General features: G+C 43.4%; 8 protein-coding genes across 8 annotated transcripts; 3 read left to right on the top strand and 5 right to left on the bottom strand.

Moving 5' to 3' along the window:
• Window positions 1–1,545: 1,545 nt before the first annotated feature.
• On the bottom strand, window positions 1,546–2,670 carry BDB00DRAFT_888871 (uncharacterized protein; the record flags this gene model as incomplete). Its single annotated transcript, XM_053128455.1, has 4 exons — window positions 2,147–2,670; window positions 1,992–2,071; window positions 1,779–1,929; window positions 1,546–1,608 (listed from the first exon to the last, which is right to left on the bottom strand). The coding sequence occupies exons 1-4, from the start codon at window positions 2,663–2,665 to the stop codon at window positions 1,546–1,548; spliced, it is 813 nt and encodes a 270-aa protein (XP_052974463.1). The 5' UTR covers window positions 2,666–2,670.
• Window positions 2,671–2,735: 65 nt separating this feature from the next.
• BDB00DRAFT_792040 (uncharacterized protein) lies at window positions 2,736–3,860 on the bottom strand (the record flags this gene model as incomplete). The annotated part of the gene is made up of 2 exons (XM_053121088.1): window positions 2,736–2,944; window positions 3,032–3,860. The coding sequence occupies 2 exons, from the start codon at window positions 3,858–3,860 to the stop codon at window positions 2,736–2,738; spliced, it is 1,038 nt and encodes a 345-aa protein (XP_052974462.1).
• A 382-nt stretch (window positions 3,861–4,242) lies between these two features.
• On the bottom strand, window positions 4,243–5,452 carry BDB00DRAFT_849320 (uncharacterized protein). Its single transcript, XM_053125366.1, has one exon. The coding sequence runs from the start codon at window positions 5,232–5,234 to the stop codon at window positions 4,380–4,382; it is 855 nt and encodes a 284-aa protein (XP_052974461.1). The 5' UTR covers window positions 5,235–5,452; the 3' UTR covers window positions 4,243–4,379.
• Window positions 5,453–6,704: 1,252 nt separating this feature from the next.
• Window positions 6,705–7,965, top strand: BDB00DRAFT_60548 (uncharacterized protein). Its single transcript, XM_053117999.1, has 3 exons — window positions 6,705–7,130; window positions 7,211–7,788; window positions 7,881–7,965. The coding sequence occupies exons 1-2, from the start codon at window positions 6,984–6,986 to the stop codon at window positions 7,754–7,756; spliced, it is 693 nt and encodes a 230-aa protein (XP_052974460.1). The 5' UTR covers window positions 6,705–6,983; the 3' UTR covers window positions 7,757–7,788; window positions 7,881–7,965.
• Window positions 7,920–9,097, top strand: BDB00DRAFT_884926 (uncharacterized protein; the record flags this gene model as incomplete). Its single annotated transcript, XM_053128367.1, has 5 exons — window positions 7,920–7,947; window positions 8,015–8,099; window positions 8,217–8,293; window positions 8,371–8,506; window positions 9,031–9,097. 5 exons carry the CDS (start codon window positions 7,920–7,922, stop codon window positions 9,095–9,097), a joined length of 393 nt encoding a protein of 130 aa, XP_052974459.1.
• Window positions 9,098–9,223: 126 nt separating this feature from the next.
• Window positions 9,224–10,317, bottom strand: BDB00DRAFT_849313 (gamma-secretase subunit Aph-1). The gene is made up of 4 exons (XM_053125365.1): window positions 10,184–10,317; window positions 9,951–10,094; window positions 9,521–9,860; window positions 9,224–9,424 (listed from the first exon to the last, which is right to left on the bottom strand). The coding sequence occupies exons 1-4, from the start codon at window positions 10,294–10,296 to the stop codon at window positions 9,281–9,283; spliced, it is 741 nt and encodes a 246-aa protein (XP_052974458.1). The 5' UTR covers window positions 10,297–10,317; the 3' UTR covers window positions 9,224–9,280.
• Window position 10,318: 1 nt separating this feature from the next.
• BDB00DRAFT_849307 (microsomal signal peptidase 25 kDa subunit-domain-containing protein) lies at window positions 10,319–11,448 on the bottom strand. Its single transcript, XM_053125364.1, has 5 exons — window positions 11,406–11,448; window positions 11,266–11,334; window positions 11,066–11,175; window positions 10,710–10,970; window positions 10,319–10,602 (listed from the first exon to the last, which is right to left on the bottom strand). Exons 2-5 carry the CDS (start codon window positions 11,285–11,287, stop codon window positions 10,378–10,380), a joined length of 618 nt encoding a protein of 205 aa, XP_052974457.1. The 5' UTR covers window positions 11,288–11,334; window positions 11,406–11,448; the 3' UTR covers window positions 10,319–10,377.
• Window positions 11,449–12,333: 885 nt separating this feature from the next.
• BDB00DRAFT_849304 (concanavalin A-like lectin/glucanase domain-containing protein) lies at window positions 12,334–14,560 on the top strand. Its single transcript, XM_053125363.1, has 4 exons — window positions 12,334–12,742; window positions 12,867–13,087; window positions 13,194–13,275; window positions 13,390–14,560. Exons 1-4 carry the CDS (start codon window positions 12,532–12,534, stop codon window positions 14,100–14,102), a joined length of 1,227 nt encoding a protein of 408 aa, XP_052974456.1. The 5' UTR covers window positions 12,334–12,531; the 3' UTR covers window positions 14,103–14,560.
• The last annotated feature ends 654 nt before the right edge of the window (window positions 14,561–15,214 follow it).

Below are 15,214 nucleotides of genomic sequence, written 5' to 3'. Positions count from 1 at the left end.
ATCATACAAGTCAGTGTCGTTGCTTTTTAGCAGGAGACCTATCATAACGTAATCCGTCCTGTTGAAGGCAAACTTGTTTGCCCTTTTGTTCCTTCAATACAAATTATATGTGCTATTATCCAAAGCAGCGTGCGTTTAATCAGCACGAGTTTCTGTGCTACTAATTTGTTTCTACAATTTGCTTTATTATTTGGCAGATCATCCATTGAATTTATGAATGATACGGCAACTGTGATCCTCAAAGTTGCATTACAGTATCCATACTCACAGAGAATCTGCTAATACTAAAGCAAATGTTCATCTGTAGAGATTGTGGGTCAATAGCGCAGATATCTACATAAGATGGTTTATGCAGCAGTTGATTATCCACCCGGTACCTTGATCTTGTTTCCTTCTCAGCGTTAGCAATTTGCAGAATAAAGCGGTCAACGCGTATTTCGAATTTTCGAACCGCAGCCGCTAGTTCAACTAATGTAAAGGATATATCACCAGCTCAGCAAGTCTGTTTGCCCAAAATCCGATATGCAGGATGCCGAGATCTTTAGAAAAAGCTTGGATACAATCGACTGGAGTACATGCTATGAGAACGGAAGGAAAGACAACATACGAGAGTAGCAAGCTTAAGAGCCGTGTTTAACGAAAACACATAAAAGTCAATGGACAGTAACAGCTTTCACCTGCATAATTTTGTGTTCTTTTGTTCCACCCTTTGACCTCTTTTATCTCTCCTCAATCTCGTTGCACCCCAGCACAGACCAAAACAGCAAGTTTCTACCAGGTTAACACGCTGTTTATATCAAGTCATAAGTACAAGAACTTTTGAAATGGCATTGATGGAACCTCATCATCATTAAGAAGTGGGATGAATAAATATACTGTACTTTTATATGCTACTATCAATAATTAAAAAAAAGCCGAATATTTCAAATTGCTATTGCTGGCCTTCGCTCATTCTTGTTTTGGATAGTGGACAGCGAAAGAAATTTGCAGCCATCCTCGGCCACAGACAATGTTTTGCTTTGAAGACTCTTCATGTACCGAGAAGACGCCAGCATCCGCTTAATACCCTTTCGCGCATTCAAAGGGTATCGGTGATGGGTACGACGAGTAGTAGTGGTCGTCGTTGTTGTTGTTGATGCGGGCCGCAGTTTATCCTTTTGCTGTAGTTGTTGTTGCTGAGGCAAGTTGAACGAGCTGCCAATTTCAAACTTCTCTGAGGGTGCTGATCTCATGATTAATGACAAAAACATCATCATGAAATACAGTGAGTATATATACTATGCTTGTACCACATTTCTTCTCTTTGCAGCTTACGTGTTATGGAACTACATTTATTTACCTTTCCAACGTGAAGGCAAACTCGCACATCGTTCTGGTGTTGGCGAAATCAATGTGATTCGTGGCAACGAGCATCGCTCTGCTGTATACCCTTCCCATGCTTCTCGCGCGGTTGCCACATTTAACTTGTGTCGAATATCAAGTCCTGCGTCTCCCATACTATCGGGCTCGGATCCAAATTGCTTCGGCGAACTTACACTCCCAAGTTCAGCGGTAGTAGTAACGACAGGAGATGTCACAATCGCTGATCGTTTGTAATTGTTCTGATGGCTATTATGAGATATCCATTGACTGATATTTCGTCGCATTTTTCGGAATGTCTTTATGGATGAGGCCAGCGACGATGTGGATGACTTGCGACTAGCGGGGCTTTTTGTAGCTGTTGTTGCTGTTGCTGGCTCCAAAGACGGGACATCACTTTCGGAGCTGCTGTTGCTTACGGGTGTAACTTCTCTGAAAATGTCGACGCAAAGCCTGCGATACGCATCTTTGGTCTCGGACGAGTTGTCTCCTGGCGGATAGTCGCCTGGAGGAGGATCCATTGAGATAGGATGAACAAGTATGACTGGTATTTCCAGCACAGCATCATTGCTACACAACGATCCATTTTGTTAGTCACCACGAAGTCATTCTTGTTCATCAGCCCTTATTACCTGATACTAGATGAAATTGACACACGGATAGAATAGGATACATCAATAAGTTTTTGGCTTCGAATAGACAAATCACCCGCCTGTGCGATAGTTTAAAGATGAAAAGTTTAATAACATCAATATGTGCTTCTTTATAAAACCGAGAAAAAGCTTACTAAAGGTTGGATGGCCAAGGTAACTTCATCCGATACGCCTTGTTCGATAGGTTGCCACCAATCAAAGCTTGCCGCATTGACGCGTGCCACGGTCTCACACGTCGAAGTTACAGGCATAAGTCCAAAACTTCCCGTTAAACCTGTCTGAGAAAACGTATTTTGCCGTCGTAGTAGTTCCAAATTGACGCTCGATATCTTCTGTCTGGCCATGTTGCTGATCTTGAAACTGGTGTATATGGGTGAGCCTGCAATCCAGATGGTGCGTGATAACATCACCTGCAGCTCAACGGAACACGATGCCGCTAGAGAAGGGGACTGCCAGATATGGCGCGTTTCATGGATAGGCATGTATAGCGTCGCATCGGACAATGGACGTGCCATGGCATTTGGATATATAAGAACTGACCGGTCGGCTTTAATTGTACGTTGTGTTTGACGTGGTTGTTGCGACGGTGTGTACCCAGGCAATGTAGGACAGTCAAGTGTCATTTCACTGTTTGTGGTGATAAAAATATACATGTATGAGTCCCTCTTACTTATTCTGATGTCAAGAAGCTCCACTTTATAGAGAAACAATAGTTAAAAGATGTTACGTTTGCAGTAGATAGCGCACCCAGGCCTTCTTGTCTGCATAGCTTGCGCCCAAGTCTACCGGAAGTTGGACTGTGAACGGAATCTTGAGCGCTCCATTATGATTGTGGCATGCCGCAAGAATATCTCGGCCATAGTGGAAGATGGGTACTTCAAGAAATTGGTGTGTATGAGTAGCGGGATTGTAGTTGGCTTGATCGTGAATGTCTAGTAACAAAATAAAAGTAAAGAAGTAGGTGAGAAGATAAAGAGTTGGGGGTGATACAAGAGCGGAGAGAGAGAGCGAGAGATTACCTTCGATGCCTACAAACCGGAAAGTAAAGCTTTCAATTCCGTCTAGTGGATCGGGCATGAGCAGTGAGCTGTGTTGAGGAAGGTTTACTACCACAGAGCCCGATATTTGGCCACCTGCTACATAATGAGGTGCCTTGACGTAGATACGGAAATGCTTCTGTTGCAACTTGGTAAAGTAATTCTTCTGCGAGGATTTCTCCGATGATGATGCCATGGTTACAAGACTTCTTGACGTTGATTTGGTCCGTGTAAGCACCTTATTGAGTACACCGTTGGCCGACATTGATGTGGACATAGATGGCTTGGCATGGTTGCTGCTGCTGCTGTTGCTTTGCAGTCGGCGTTCTTTTTCTTCATGCAAAAACATTGCTTCTGGCGGTGATCTGTGATGAGCGGTGCTACCAGAGCCACTGCTCTTAGCTGGAGACAAAGCAAACGAAGCTGGTGAACAAGGAGTAGATGATGGCTCTCTAAGGATGGTTGGTGTATTGTCGCTGTTACTACGTTGACATGCCGCATTGTAGTGATGATCAGCATCTGGTGTAACTGAGCGATCGTTTTGCTCCTGAGTGTCGCTGTTTTCAACTGCAAGAGGAGCAACCCGCCGACTTGCTCGAATATGCAACACTTTGAGTGCAGTTTCATAACACGAATGCAGTCGTCGTAAGGAGGGGTGCTGTGATAGCTGTTGCTGTTGTTTGTTTTTACGGTTATCCATCGCGTGTTGCTGCTGCTGCTGCTTTTGTGATAGAGGGCTGGGCGATCGTTGTAAAACAGTGTTGTTGGTGGCAGATGGCGAATAACAACGGTGTGATGTGGTAGACTGCATGTTACGATTGTTATTGTAAAGAATTTAGATATTAGAGCTTAAAAAAGGCAGTAGTAATATCTTTTTAAGAGAAGGAATAAGGAAAGAAGGGGTGACATGCAAAGAAATGGAAAGAATAAAGCAAAAGCAATTATATTATCACCAACACCAGTAGCGTCGTTCTGCGTGTGCAGTAGGTGGCATTGGTACATTCCGGAAAGTACAGAGAAGTCTTGCTTTCTCCTCCACAGAGAGAAACATATAATGCAGATAGCGTATGGGGAATGTTGCATGTATGGATTTTGTCTGGGAAATGCATGATTCTGTTAAATTATGGCAATAATAAAAACAGATCAAATTCTAACTTTGTATTACGATGTGCGCACAGGCACGGGGTTGTTTGTATTGCTGTAGTATAACTTCTTCTATATAACCTCCATCGTGTATTAAATATTTAGCATTATTAAGAGCGAAACGTGATAGGTGAGGTAACTAAAAAGATGTATAAAAATGGGGATAGAAAAGCATATTACACTTGTGCTAATGTTGGTTTTGAGCGCTACGCAGAAGGGCCTTCCGTTGCTGGTCATCCATAAATGAGGCAGCAGGAGCAGTGCCAGCAGCATTCCATTCATCGTCGGCCTTGTTATTTTCCAGCTGGATCGGCCGTCGCTGATAACGCGTCAACAGTGATGCTGCGATGACCAGTTCGATCTCGAGAAACAGGACCAAGACGATCAAATACTTTAAACCGTGTATCGCATTAATGCCAAAGCAGACCCATTCGCTTGCAAAGGGTGTGGAACGGTCGAGCAGACATATGTCCCGGAATAAGTTACCCCAAGACACAATCGCACTATTGCTGGCCGGTTGTTGTTGGTTTAAGGCGGACACGGTTTTGCGGTCAAACAAGATACAAAAAATCCAGCTCAATGCCAAACCAAAGGGCATGATGACATGGCAGCAGATAAGATCCAAAGCGAAAGCTCGCCGATGGTGGCCCACGTCATTATTGTTGTTGTTGTTGTTGGTTTGTTGCTGTTTGCTGTTATTGCTGTTACTTGTCAAGAGCAGAAAAAGCGGGCAAAACACGGATGCCTGTGCAGCCACCAATGTTGATATCAGTCGCCGGTCTTGAATCATTTCCAAGAGTACAGTTGTTTCACGCGTGGCAGCAACGCTGCTTGACATCAACCCGTTCGTGTGATAGAGTTGCTGTTGCGATGTTGACGGTGATTGTATGGTTTGATCATGGCGTGAAAACAAGGAAAAGATGGGGATGGTATGTGTGCTGTAGATGCTGAGGGAGGTTGCGACGATAAGAATGGCTAATACAAGCACAATGGTACGTGTCCAATGGATTCCAGAAAGAACAGTTTCTGTAGAGAGAGACATCTTTGAAATTTATTGTCGTGCCGTGACTATGGGTGTCAGCTTCGCGTAAAAACAAAAGAGAAAAAGAAGGCGTGGATAAGACAAGATACAGCAGAAAGAATAAAGGCTGACAAGAGAGAGAAGAAAATGTAATAAAGAAAAGAAGGAGTTAGCAAAAGTACTTGGACCCGCTTTCTCTCTCTCTCTCTCTTGCTTACTTTCTCAGGGGTGGATGAAAGGTGTTCAAAGGTTTGAAGACAGGATCAAATAACGACAAACAAGGAAGGTCCGTCCGCTTATGCATATGATGCATGATTATGTGTACCACTTGCACTAATTTGTTGCCGCACCACTAGAAAGTCATTCTCTTCTTACAATTTATTGCCGTGCGTTTGGCGGGAAAGTCATAGCTTGCTTTTCTAAAACGATAGCACACACCACTGACAGCCTAAGTCAATAGGTCAAATGCACTGCATATCTACGAGCTACTGATATAGTACTCTACTTGATTATCTTCTCCGTCGCATTAAAGCATAATAGGCAACTGCAGGCCGACGTAATAATGTAGCATAAAAGGGAACATACGCTGCTGGTATTGTGGTAAGTTATAAGTAACACATCATTATTATCACCACCACCTATGATAACCAATATCTGCTTGACTATTTTGAGTGTGTACAGCCCTCAGCCTTGTGAAGGGGGGAATGGGGAGTATAGGGAAGGGTGTCGGCAAAATGCAAGGCTAGTATCCTATTTTGAGGATATTAATAAAAGCATTCGCTGCATCAACACAGAGTTTTTTTCCTACACATTACACATATACGATGAGAAAAGAGCTACTGAAATTGTTGTTGGGGGTACACTGTATGTACTCTGCACAATACATGCGTTCATACCTGCCATGAACATTGTATTGAAGCCATTAGAAACATTTCCAGCGCAGCCGAAGCCCTCTCTCTCCCTGCGGATACAAAAACGGATATCAAAATCTCAAAAGTCATTGTTTGTGAATCATTATGCTGTGATTTTGTCCTTCATCGCACGTATGTCCTCAAAGTTATTTGAGTGCCACCACACGCGCAGTACATGCAAACAACGACAGATCATCAATCATACAACGATTACGAAGAGTTTTTAAAGACATATCGAGCAATTCGTAAGTATCAGGGTTTGTTTACTCGACATATGCGATGGGTTAGCAGTCGCGACATATATATACAAGTGTGATGTAATAGCCCTTATCACGTCACATATAGTTCAATTTTCACTGATAAGAGGATTCTTCATTAATAGAACAATGGGGAAAAGAACCAACGAAAACTACCACCGGAAGATGGAAGAAACCTATTGTCGCCACTACTCGGTATCACAAAATGTGAGCTTTACTAATAGCCAAATTTATGCGTGGATCATGCTCGATTTACTAGAACAAGGTCGTTTTTAAGCCTGAAAAGGAAACATCGACAGCAAATAAGACACATGTGAGGGTGAGAGAGACTCAAAGAGCACCTGGTCATTCTTCTGGAGTGGATAGGCGATCAGTCGACAGTAACATTTACTCTTTCATTTCCTTTTCCGAACAGCGCGCGTGTCGTTTGTCAAGAGTCACACATCGTTGACGGTTTCGCTTTTCTTTTCCTTTCGCTTGCTTCCAACTTCCAGCAGACACTACTCGTTCGACTTTATCAAACACCCCACAAAAATTATTCGGATACAGGCCTTTTTTTTTTCTCTTTTTCTTCTATAACGAAATTGTAACACACATACACCATGTCTACGAGTCCGTCATCCCGACAAGAATCGCAACAGACAACCGCAACACCACGCTATTGGTGCTATTCATGTAGTGCTGAAGTACCAATTTACATGGCTCCAGACCCTACATGTCAACGTTGCAATGAACAATTTATCGAAGAGGTAATAACGCCCAAAAAAGAACATGAGAGAAACGTCTAATTTGTTTTGAACTGGGACTGAACGTACTTGTTAATAATTAGATTGACTCGGAAAACGATCCACGGACTTTCTTGGCTGGCGCTCCTGCTGCTACTGCTACAGACGACAACTTTAGTGGTAACGCCGAGCGAACGGGAGGAGGAGGTATTGATCCTGCCACTGGTACAGCCTTCTTTCGTTACGAAACAGGCGATGACGATGACATTTTTCACTTTTTTACGCCCATGGGGGCACGCAGCGAAGGAGGTGGAGAAGGTGGTAGTGCCGGCGCCGGTGACGAACCGGGAAATCTTAACCAACAACCACTGGCAGCCATGCTACAGAATCTGCTAACGTCCATGTTGGGCTCTGCTGCCGAAGGATTACAGCATCAGCATCAGCAACAACAACAAGGTCCTGATGGCGCGGGTGATATTTCTGCTGGTGAACAGCAGGACGAAGAAGGTATAGGAAGTGGAGCACAATCACAGCAACAAACACGACGACCACCACCGGTTGTGTTTTACAGTAACATGTTAGACGGGCAGTTTCGTCCATTGAATATGAATCCCCAACGGAATGACGGAGGAGAAGGTGGAGGTATATGATAATGATAATGATTATCGAGGAAAGACGGTGGGTATGTATATGTCGCTAAGCATTGCAATGGAATATATTAGAGGGTCAAGAAGCTCGAGGTGACGAGAACAGACCACCTAACAACTTTACAAGGTATATACTTCGTGAAGGGACTAAGACGATATCAGGGACATGGAGTCGTTGAAGGGTTACTCTAACGGTAAACCGGTTCACAATTAGCCTTCTTCAGTTGCTTTCTACCTTGGCCGGTACTCCCATTGATGCAGGTCTCGTCGGCAATCCGGATGACTATGTGTTTTCGCAAACCGCTTTAGACAACATTATTAGTCAGCTGATGGAGCAAACAAGTGGGTAAGGTTTTCGGGTGCTGTGATTATCGTTTTAATGGCGGTGCAACGCGTGGCGAACCAGAGAAAGCAAGAGGGAGAGAAAGAGTCATGGGGTTAAAATGTTATTGTCTTACCTTAGGAGAAATGCGCCTCCACCTGCACCGGAAACTGTCATCGATTCTTTGCCAAAGCGAAGTTTAACGGATGAAGAGATCGGTAACTAGAAATTTCGGAACAATCTGGAAAAACAAGTATATATGAGGCCACTGAACGCGGTTTGGATTTTTTAATAGCAAGACAAACCGATTGTGCCGTATGTAAGGATGAGTTTGAAGGAGCAGAGCAAGTAGTTGAGCTTCCGTGCGCGCATGTGTTTCATGAAGATTGTATCAAACCATGGCTTAAAGTCAATGGAACATGTCCTGTCTGGTATGTGAATTGTGGTATTAACTATTAGTGGAAGATGAAAGAAGAAAAGTGATTGTGATTGGATAGCGTCTGAAATGGTATCTCATATGAAAATTTATTTCTGTTATCGTTAGTCGACATTCAGTGATAGGTGGTAAAGACGATCCATCTAGCGCAGGTAACGATGGCAGTAACAACCCATCTTCATCATCACAACCTGAACAACCATCGGGACAGCCCGGACAGTCTAGCAGTAATACAACACAACAACAAGCTCCTCCACCATCCTCGTCGTCGACACAGGGTAGCAACAGCAACAGCGGCCAAGTCCCTGATACCACACCAACTTTGTCCTCGTTGCTTTTCGAAGGCGCTCGTCGAATTTATAACGACCGACCACCTTCAGCTGCATGGCATACAACCATCCCAGGTCCATTCACCTGGGGGCCAGGTGGACGAACGACGAACAACGCCGCAACATCATCATCAAACAATAATAACACTTCTTCCACCAGCAACAGTAGCACTAGCAACAATAACAACAGCAATACCCAACAGCAATCCTCCGCTGATCCCAATAACACTGACCCCATGGACCTTGATTTGGATTAGAGTAATCAAAGACACAGCAATAACAACAACAACCCACACAGAATACACGATGCAGGGTAACAGGAGAAATCCATCATTTTTTTGTACATTCAAAACTTGCTTAAAAAAGAAAAGAAAAAATTCAGAATGGCTCCTTCCCTGTATATACGTAAAGGCATGTAGCTGTGTGCTTTAGACGTGTCGCTATGAAGAATGTGGATGAGCGAGCTGATACCGGGATTTAAGGGAATATGCCACCAGGGCTGTTGAAAAGGAAAGGATCCCGATGCAAATGATGATGGCATACACACAGCCATATCGAATAGTTTCAGATGAGTTTAACAGAGTCTAGAGAAGAGCAAGGAATACATACACATGTGTGAGTGCTTGTTCACAATACAGTTTATTGCTTAATACAAAGAAATGACTGGACAACGACTTTACAGCATAAGAAGCACCGAAATGTGACACGATTACCCATGCTACACGGGCAGCGCCAGCGGGTTTACGGACACTCGAAAATCCTTCAAAAGCAATCATCATCCAAGTTATATGCAACAATGAGAATATGGATGTCGTCGCTGCGGATATAAAGAATGTGGTCGCTTGCGGACATGAAGGACACATCATGACACCAGGACCAATCGATTCGACGAGCAGCGATATATAGCTGACCAAGGCTGTTGTGAGAGCATAGCCGAATCCGGTGACGAATGAGAATATCGATTGATTCAATGGCGAGTGAGGGTTTGCCGATACCACGTTAAGTCCTGCTTCTGAACGTCTGATGTATCACGAGAAGTTAGCTGTTGTTTCTTCTCACTTGCTCTCTTTCCCTCCCAAGCGTGTTCTTGTTAGGAATAAAGATAGAAACCTTAGCAGCAAAAAGAAGAGCCATCGAAATATTTCTTGAACAGCAATGCTATATGCGATGCTTGCTGAATGTATTAATTGCGCTGCTTTGGCAAAGTACCAGATGACGCTTGAAATGAGTAATGCGATTAAGCAAAAAAAGGCACTGTACGTGAAATAGTAGAAGTATTATTATGTTCTGTCAGAACACACGCGAGAATGAAGACATGAATGACGGTGAAAAGAATTGGTTACCTTGATACCATCAACAAGACATACTGTGCATTCTGACCAATATATAGGAAAAATATGGAGAGAATAGGACCGTATGCAACTAGCAGGCATCCAAAAAAAGTGTACAGTGACATATCAAAGTGCCAAAGTGCACACGCCTAAATTTTATTTTTGGTGGGCAATTTCTGTTACACTCTCTTTTATTAATTTTTCTTTCAATCCTGATGGACCTGACGCAACAAGGATGCTGCCTGTTTCTCCAAGTCCTTATCAACAAGTTCTGCTGCCAACACACCGTCCTCCGTAAACCAAGACGACACATTCTTCTCCAGCTTGATCTTGGTTGTCTTGTGCAATATCTGGTCCTGGTATTGCATGTGGATGGTATACATGGGCGAATAGCGTGACATCTCGCTTGAGATGGTCAAGATGCCTTGACGCTATAAAACCACACATGGTATTAGCCTTCACAAATCGGTCTGTCTTTCCTCTTAACCACGCTGCCACTCCATAAATCACATGCTCCAATCACCATGGCGTTCTTTACATCACGCGTCTTTGGATCATTTTTGTATCCCACGAAAATCTCGTTTTGTTCAACAAAGATGCTGTATGCCCATGAAACGCCCTGTAACAGCCAAAACACAATAACCGAGCACAACAAAACAGGTTTTGCTTCTTGAAAGCTGGTATAATATTCAAACAGGAACGCCGCTCCTGCAAGTATACACGACGAATACCCTAGCAAGAGCTTGATGTCCGTATGCACGTGTCCTTCCACATAGCCGCTCTTGTCACTACCAAAGTGCTAATAGAGACGCGTACATCCATAGTTTTCCCTTTCAGCTATTATGTTAAGGAATATTTCTGCTCCACCCAGCTCCTACATCTCGTAGATCTTACTTTGCGAACTTGGTCATCTACTGCATTCTTGATCTGAGTGCCATCATACTTGTTGCTGATTTCAACTGACTCCTGATCTTCTTCAACGCTGGACGTGATACTGCTGTTGTCTGTAATTGATGGGCAGTAAACGAGAATGTACTCAACTTTATCAGCAATTTTTTCGATGAATTACATTGACAGTAAGTGAGGCGTTGTACCTAGTTCTTTTGTTTCTGCCATGGTTGTAAGTGTAAAATAAAGCCGGACTGAAATGAAATACGGTCGCTCTTACAAAATGATTTTAGGGATGTGCTTATATGTAATGTACACGTGGCGTTTAGTGACATTATTTAGTTACCCCTTCTAAGCAAATAGTTATCGGTTTTGTCGACCTGTACAGGCTCTGAGCAAACACAAAAGAAGAGAACCAATCGATCACTTCGCGTCGCGACATATTAAACATCACTATATATCTCTACGTGTCATTATGTTTCGTGCCATTCTGGTGTTTACTGTCATGATTGACGCGCTGCTTGTTCACTGCGTGGTTCTTCTTCCATTCATGCAATTGTTGCTTTTAAAGTAGTTTCGACTAGATTAGAGTATCGCCGTTATCATCACCTGACAGAGTAGTTAGACACTCTCATCCGTACAAACTATGGACGTTTGACTCAAACCGTTATATAGCGTCATTGTCAAGAACGAGTATGAAACAATGAGACGGCTATATACTCAGCGTGCTACGGTGATTGAGGCCTTGTTTTCAGCAAAAATATCAAAGATGTATGGGTATAGGTGAATGAAAGATAGTATGATAGTAAGGATGGTGTACAGCACTACTGCTACCGCTACTAGCAACCTCTTTCGAAGGGCTTTATATGCGTGTGGTAGGTACATGGGTGTCATAGCCTATTACCTATCTAATATGTTTTATGCATCAAAACCCATATGCAATGATACTGTAGACGAGTGCGGAAAGGAATTGCCCTTCAAAACTCGACTTACTGCGCACCGCAAGAATATTTGCATCTAGAGTAGAACGCACATTCGTAACGGAGAAGAAGTGCTATCATTGTTTTGATTGCAGAGGAGAAGGCGCTCATTCACCCAAAAAAATATGTTCCACCGTTTGCATGATTAAATAGCTAACTCTTATGATTGGTCATGATTTCCGCCGTTCCCCCATCACCACCATCCCACCCCCAACTTTTCCATTGCCAGTGCTAGCGCCAAGCAACAATTACCAAGCTACCAGCTACACCAGCAGAAGCACCACCACCACCAACAACAACAACAACAACAACAACAACAACAAACCCCCTTCCCCACCTTTTTTCCACTTCGGCCGTTTTCAAAACACCGGTTTGCTGCCTTTTCCTCACTTCTTTTTCGACTCTATCTTCCGCTTGCTTCCCAATTATCGCTTTCGCCCTCCCTTCTTCCCCCGTTACAGACATATCTTTTTTTCTTATTCATCGAAAGTTATGCTTAGCACTTATGCATGGATTTTCATTACTGGCATTATTGTCTTTTTTGTTATAATCATTGTTCTTTTATTCTTTACCCGCTCGCCTATTGAGTTGCCCTTATCCGTCAGTGGTGGCGACTCTGATTTTGATGAATGGCCGATCGAGTCTGAAGAACAAGTTGCTCAGCTCCCTGAAGACGCCAGACTAAGCTATGAACGGGCAAAAGGTAGAGTAGGCTTTACGTTCGCTGTTGAAAGGACTTTTTTTTCCAAATGCGTGATGCTATATGGCATTATTACGAAATCTTCTGCTTTTCAACTAAAACAAAATCGTAAACTGGGGTTCTTTAGTCTTCCAGGAGCGTCATCCTCCCGATAGCATTCCCACCGATATCACACCGCCCCAGTTTGTATCTATCCAAGAAAAAGGCGTCTCGGCCTTTGAATTTGAATGGGAGCCGGATGCTAACTGCTTTGTCGCCGGCCGTACCGAAATCCAGTTCAATTACGGCGAGTCGTGCGTGCAGACCAACCTTCCTTTGCCTCGGAACCAGGAAGTGTATTACTGGGAGGTAGTATACAAATTCATAGCTGTATAGCTGTAGGGGAATGCACTGCGGGCGATCATTAAGAATTCGATTAGTGTGTACTGAAGAGCTTTCTCTTTACCATCTCTAGGCAAAAATGTTTGATCTCCCCGAAACAACGACTGTTTCCGTTGGTGTGGCAACCAAACCGTATCCGAGTTGGCGGTTGCCAGGTAATCAATCAAAGTTTTGCGATGACAGCAAGAGAAGGAAGTGGTGTGATGTGGCGCAGAAGAGATTAGTCAAGGTTCATACGGATGATACTAACTTGAAAAATAATGTAACAGGGTGGAATCGATACTCGATTGGCTATTTCTCCAACAATGGCTGCAAATACTTTAGCTCCCCATTCAACGGCAAACCATACGGATTAACATTCACCCACGGCGATGTGATTGGAGTTGGATACCGGCATCGTACAGGCACTGTATTTTTCACACGAAACGGACGTAAACTCGAAGACGCATATACGGGATTACGATGGAACTTGTTCCCAACGGTGGGAGCAAACGGTCCTTGTCAGGTGCACGTCAACTTGGGACAAATGGGATTCGTGTTTGTCGAGGCAAACGTGAAAAAATGGGGATTGGCGCCGTCTCAGGGTACACGCGCACCACCACCTGCATACGGATCCGAAAATGACACAATACTACTCGCTTCTGGGAGCTTTCAAAACAGCAGCAGAAACAACAACAACAACACTTATAGCAATATTAATACTAATGATATTGAAGGAAGCAGCAGTAGTGGCAGTAGTAGTAGTAGTAGTAGTAGTAGCGCTGGCGGTACATCACAGCAACAAATGCTATTACAAAATAATCGACAGCAACCGCCAGATGAGAGCGCACACCCCCCTGTCTTGATCACCATTGATGGCCAGACAGCCACTTCACCTCATCCAGGCGGTACTGAGCCCCCGCCTTATTCCTCACCGAACATCAGCAACGGCAATGAAGAAGATCAACAACAGCAGCAGCAGCAACGACCTATATTGGACTGATGCCATAATCTACTCAAGCGCCTTATCTGACCTCTTTATCTTTTGTCATACCCTTACTTTTCGTTGTTCTCTACTCTTTGCTTTATTTTCTTTCTCATCCATTTATTTATTCCATCGTTTTCTGTGCAAATCTTTTTTCCATCTCCTCCTTCATATAATTTGTCGGTTGTATATATAAGTTATTTTTCTTTCACACTTTCTCTTTCGTAAAATACAAGCGTTTCGCGGAATCATTCATGATCCTGCTTTGCGTCGAGACAGCTGCGCCGTTCTTTCTTTTTGTTACCCGCACTGTATCAGCGTCGAGTCTTGCTACAAGCTACGTCACAATTTTACGGTATAGGGAAGAGAATTGGGAGAGCAGTTGATTTATCATATATTCTCTTTGTGCAGCTAAGCGACAATTAATGAGGCATTAAATTGTCAAGGCTCGGCAGGGTGTGAATGGCTTGGCATCAACGACAAATATCCAATGGTCTTGTCAGTTATATATAAAGCTGCAAAACCTTTTGTATAAGCTCTGCAATTTTAAGTAGGGAGATTACATAATGCCGTATGAACGTCCGCTGTAAATATTGGAGCTGAGAATTACTGTGCTTAGTTGTTTCACTTCTATCGTGGCAGATTGTGTAAGTCAAATTAAGCTTCTCAGGTAAAATGCTCTTCACAAATCATTTCTGTTGTTGATCCTATAAACCACGTGCTTCTGACTTGCGTCAGTAGATCAAAAGCAAAATTTAGGCCCCACGGATTCAATTGACTTTACTGATCTAGATCGTTCTTTTAAAAAATCTTCAATAACCTGCGAACGCGTCTGTTTGGAGGTATTTGTAGAGGTTGTAGCTGGATGATTTGTAGCTACGTCGCTTAGTGGTAGAGTGGGTCGATCTGGTCAGGATGATACTGTGAGGATATGCATAAACGGATGGTGCTTGTTGAACGGTACAAATACTTCTGGAGGACACCATCGTCCAGTTGTCCCACGAGTCTCGACGTTGAATATCGACGCTTTGTGAAATTGTGGGCACGTTTACTACGTAGACATCATTGTCATATAGCTTCAAACACTCCCTTCACCCATTTTGGGATACGGTGAGTGATATTATATCGCT

The sequence above is a fragment of the Zychaea mexicana genome (assembly GCF_025766255.1).
Source record: "Zychaea mexicana strain RSA 1403 chromosome Unknown BDB00scaffold_114, whole genome shotgun sequence".
NCBI classification, from domain to species: Eukaryota; Fungi; Mucoromycota; class Mucoromycetes; order Mucorales; family Lichtheimiaceae; genus Zychaea; species Zychaea mexicana.
This window is presented reverse-complemented; position numbering and strand designations above follow the sequence as displayed.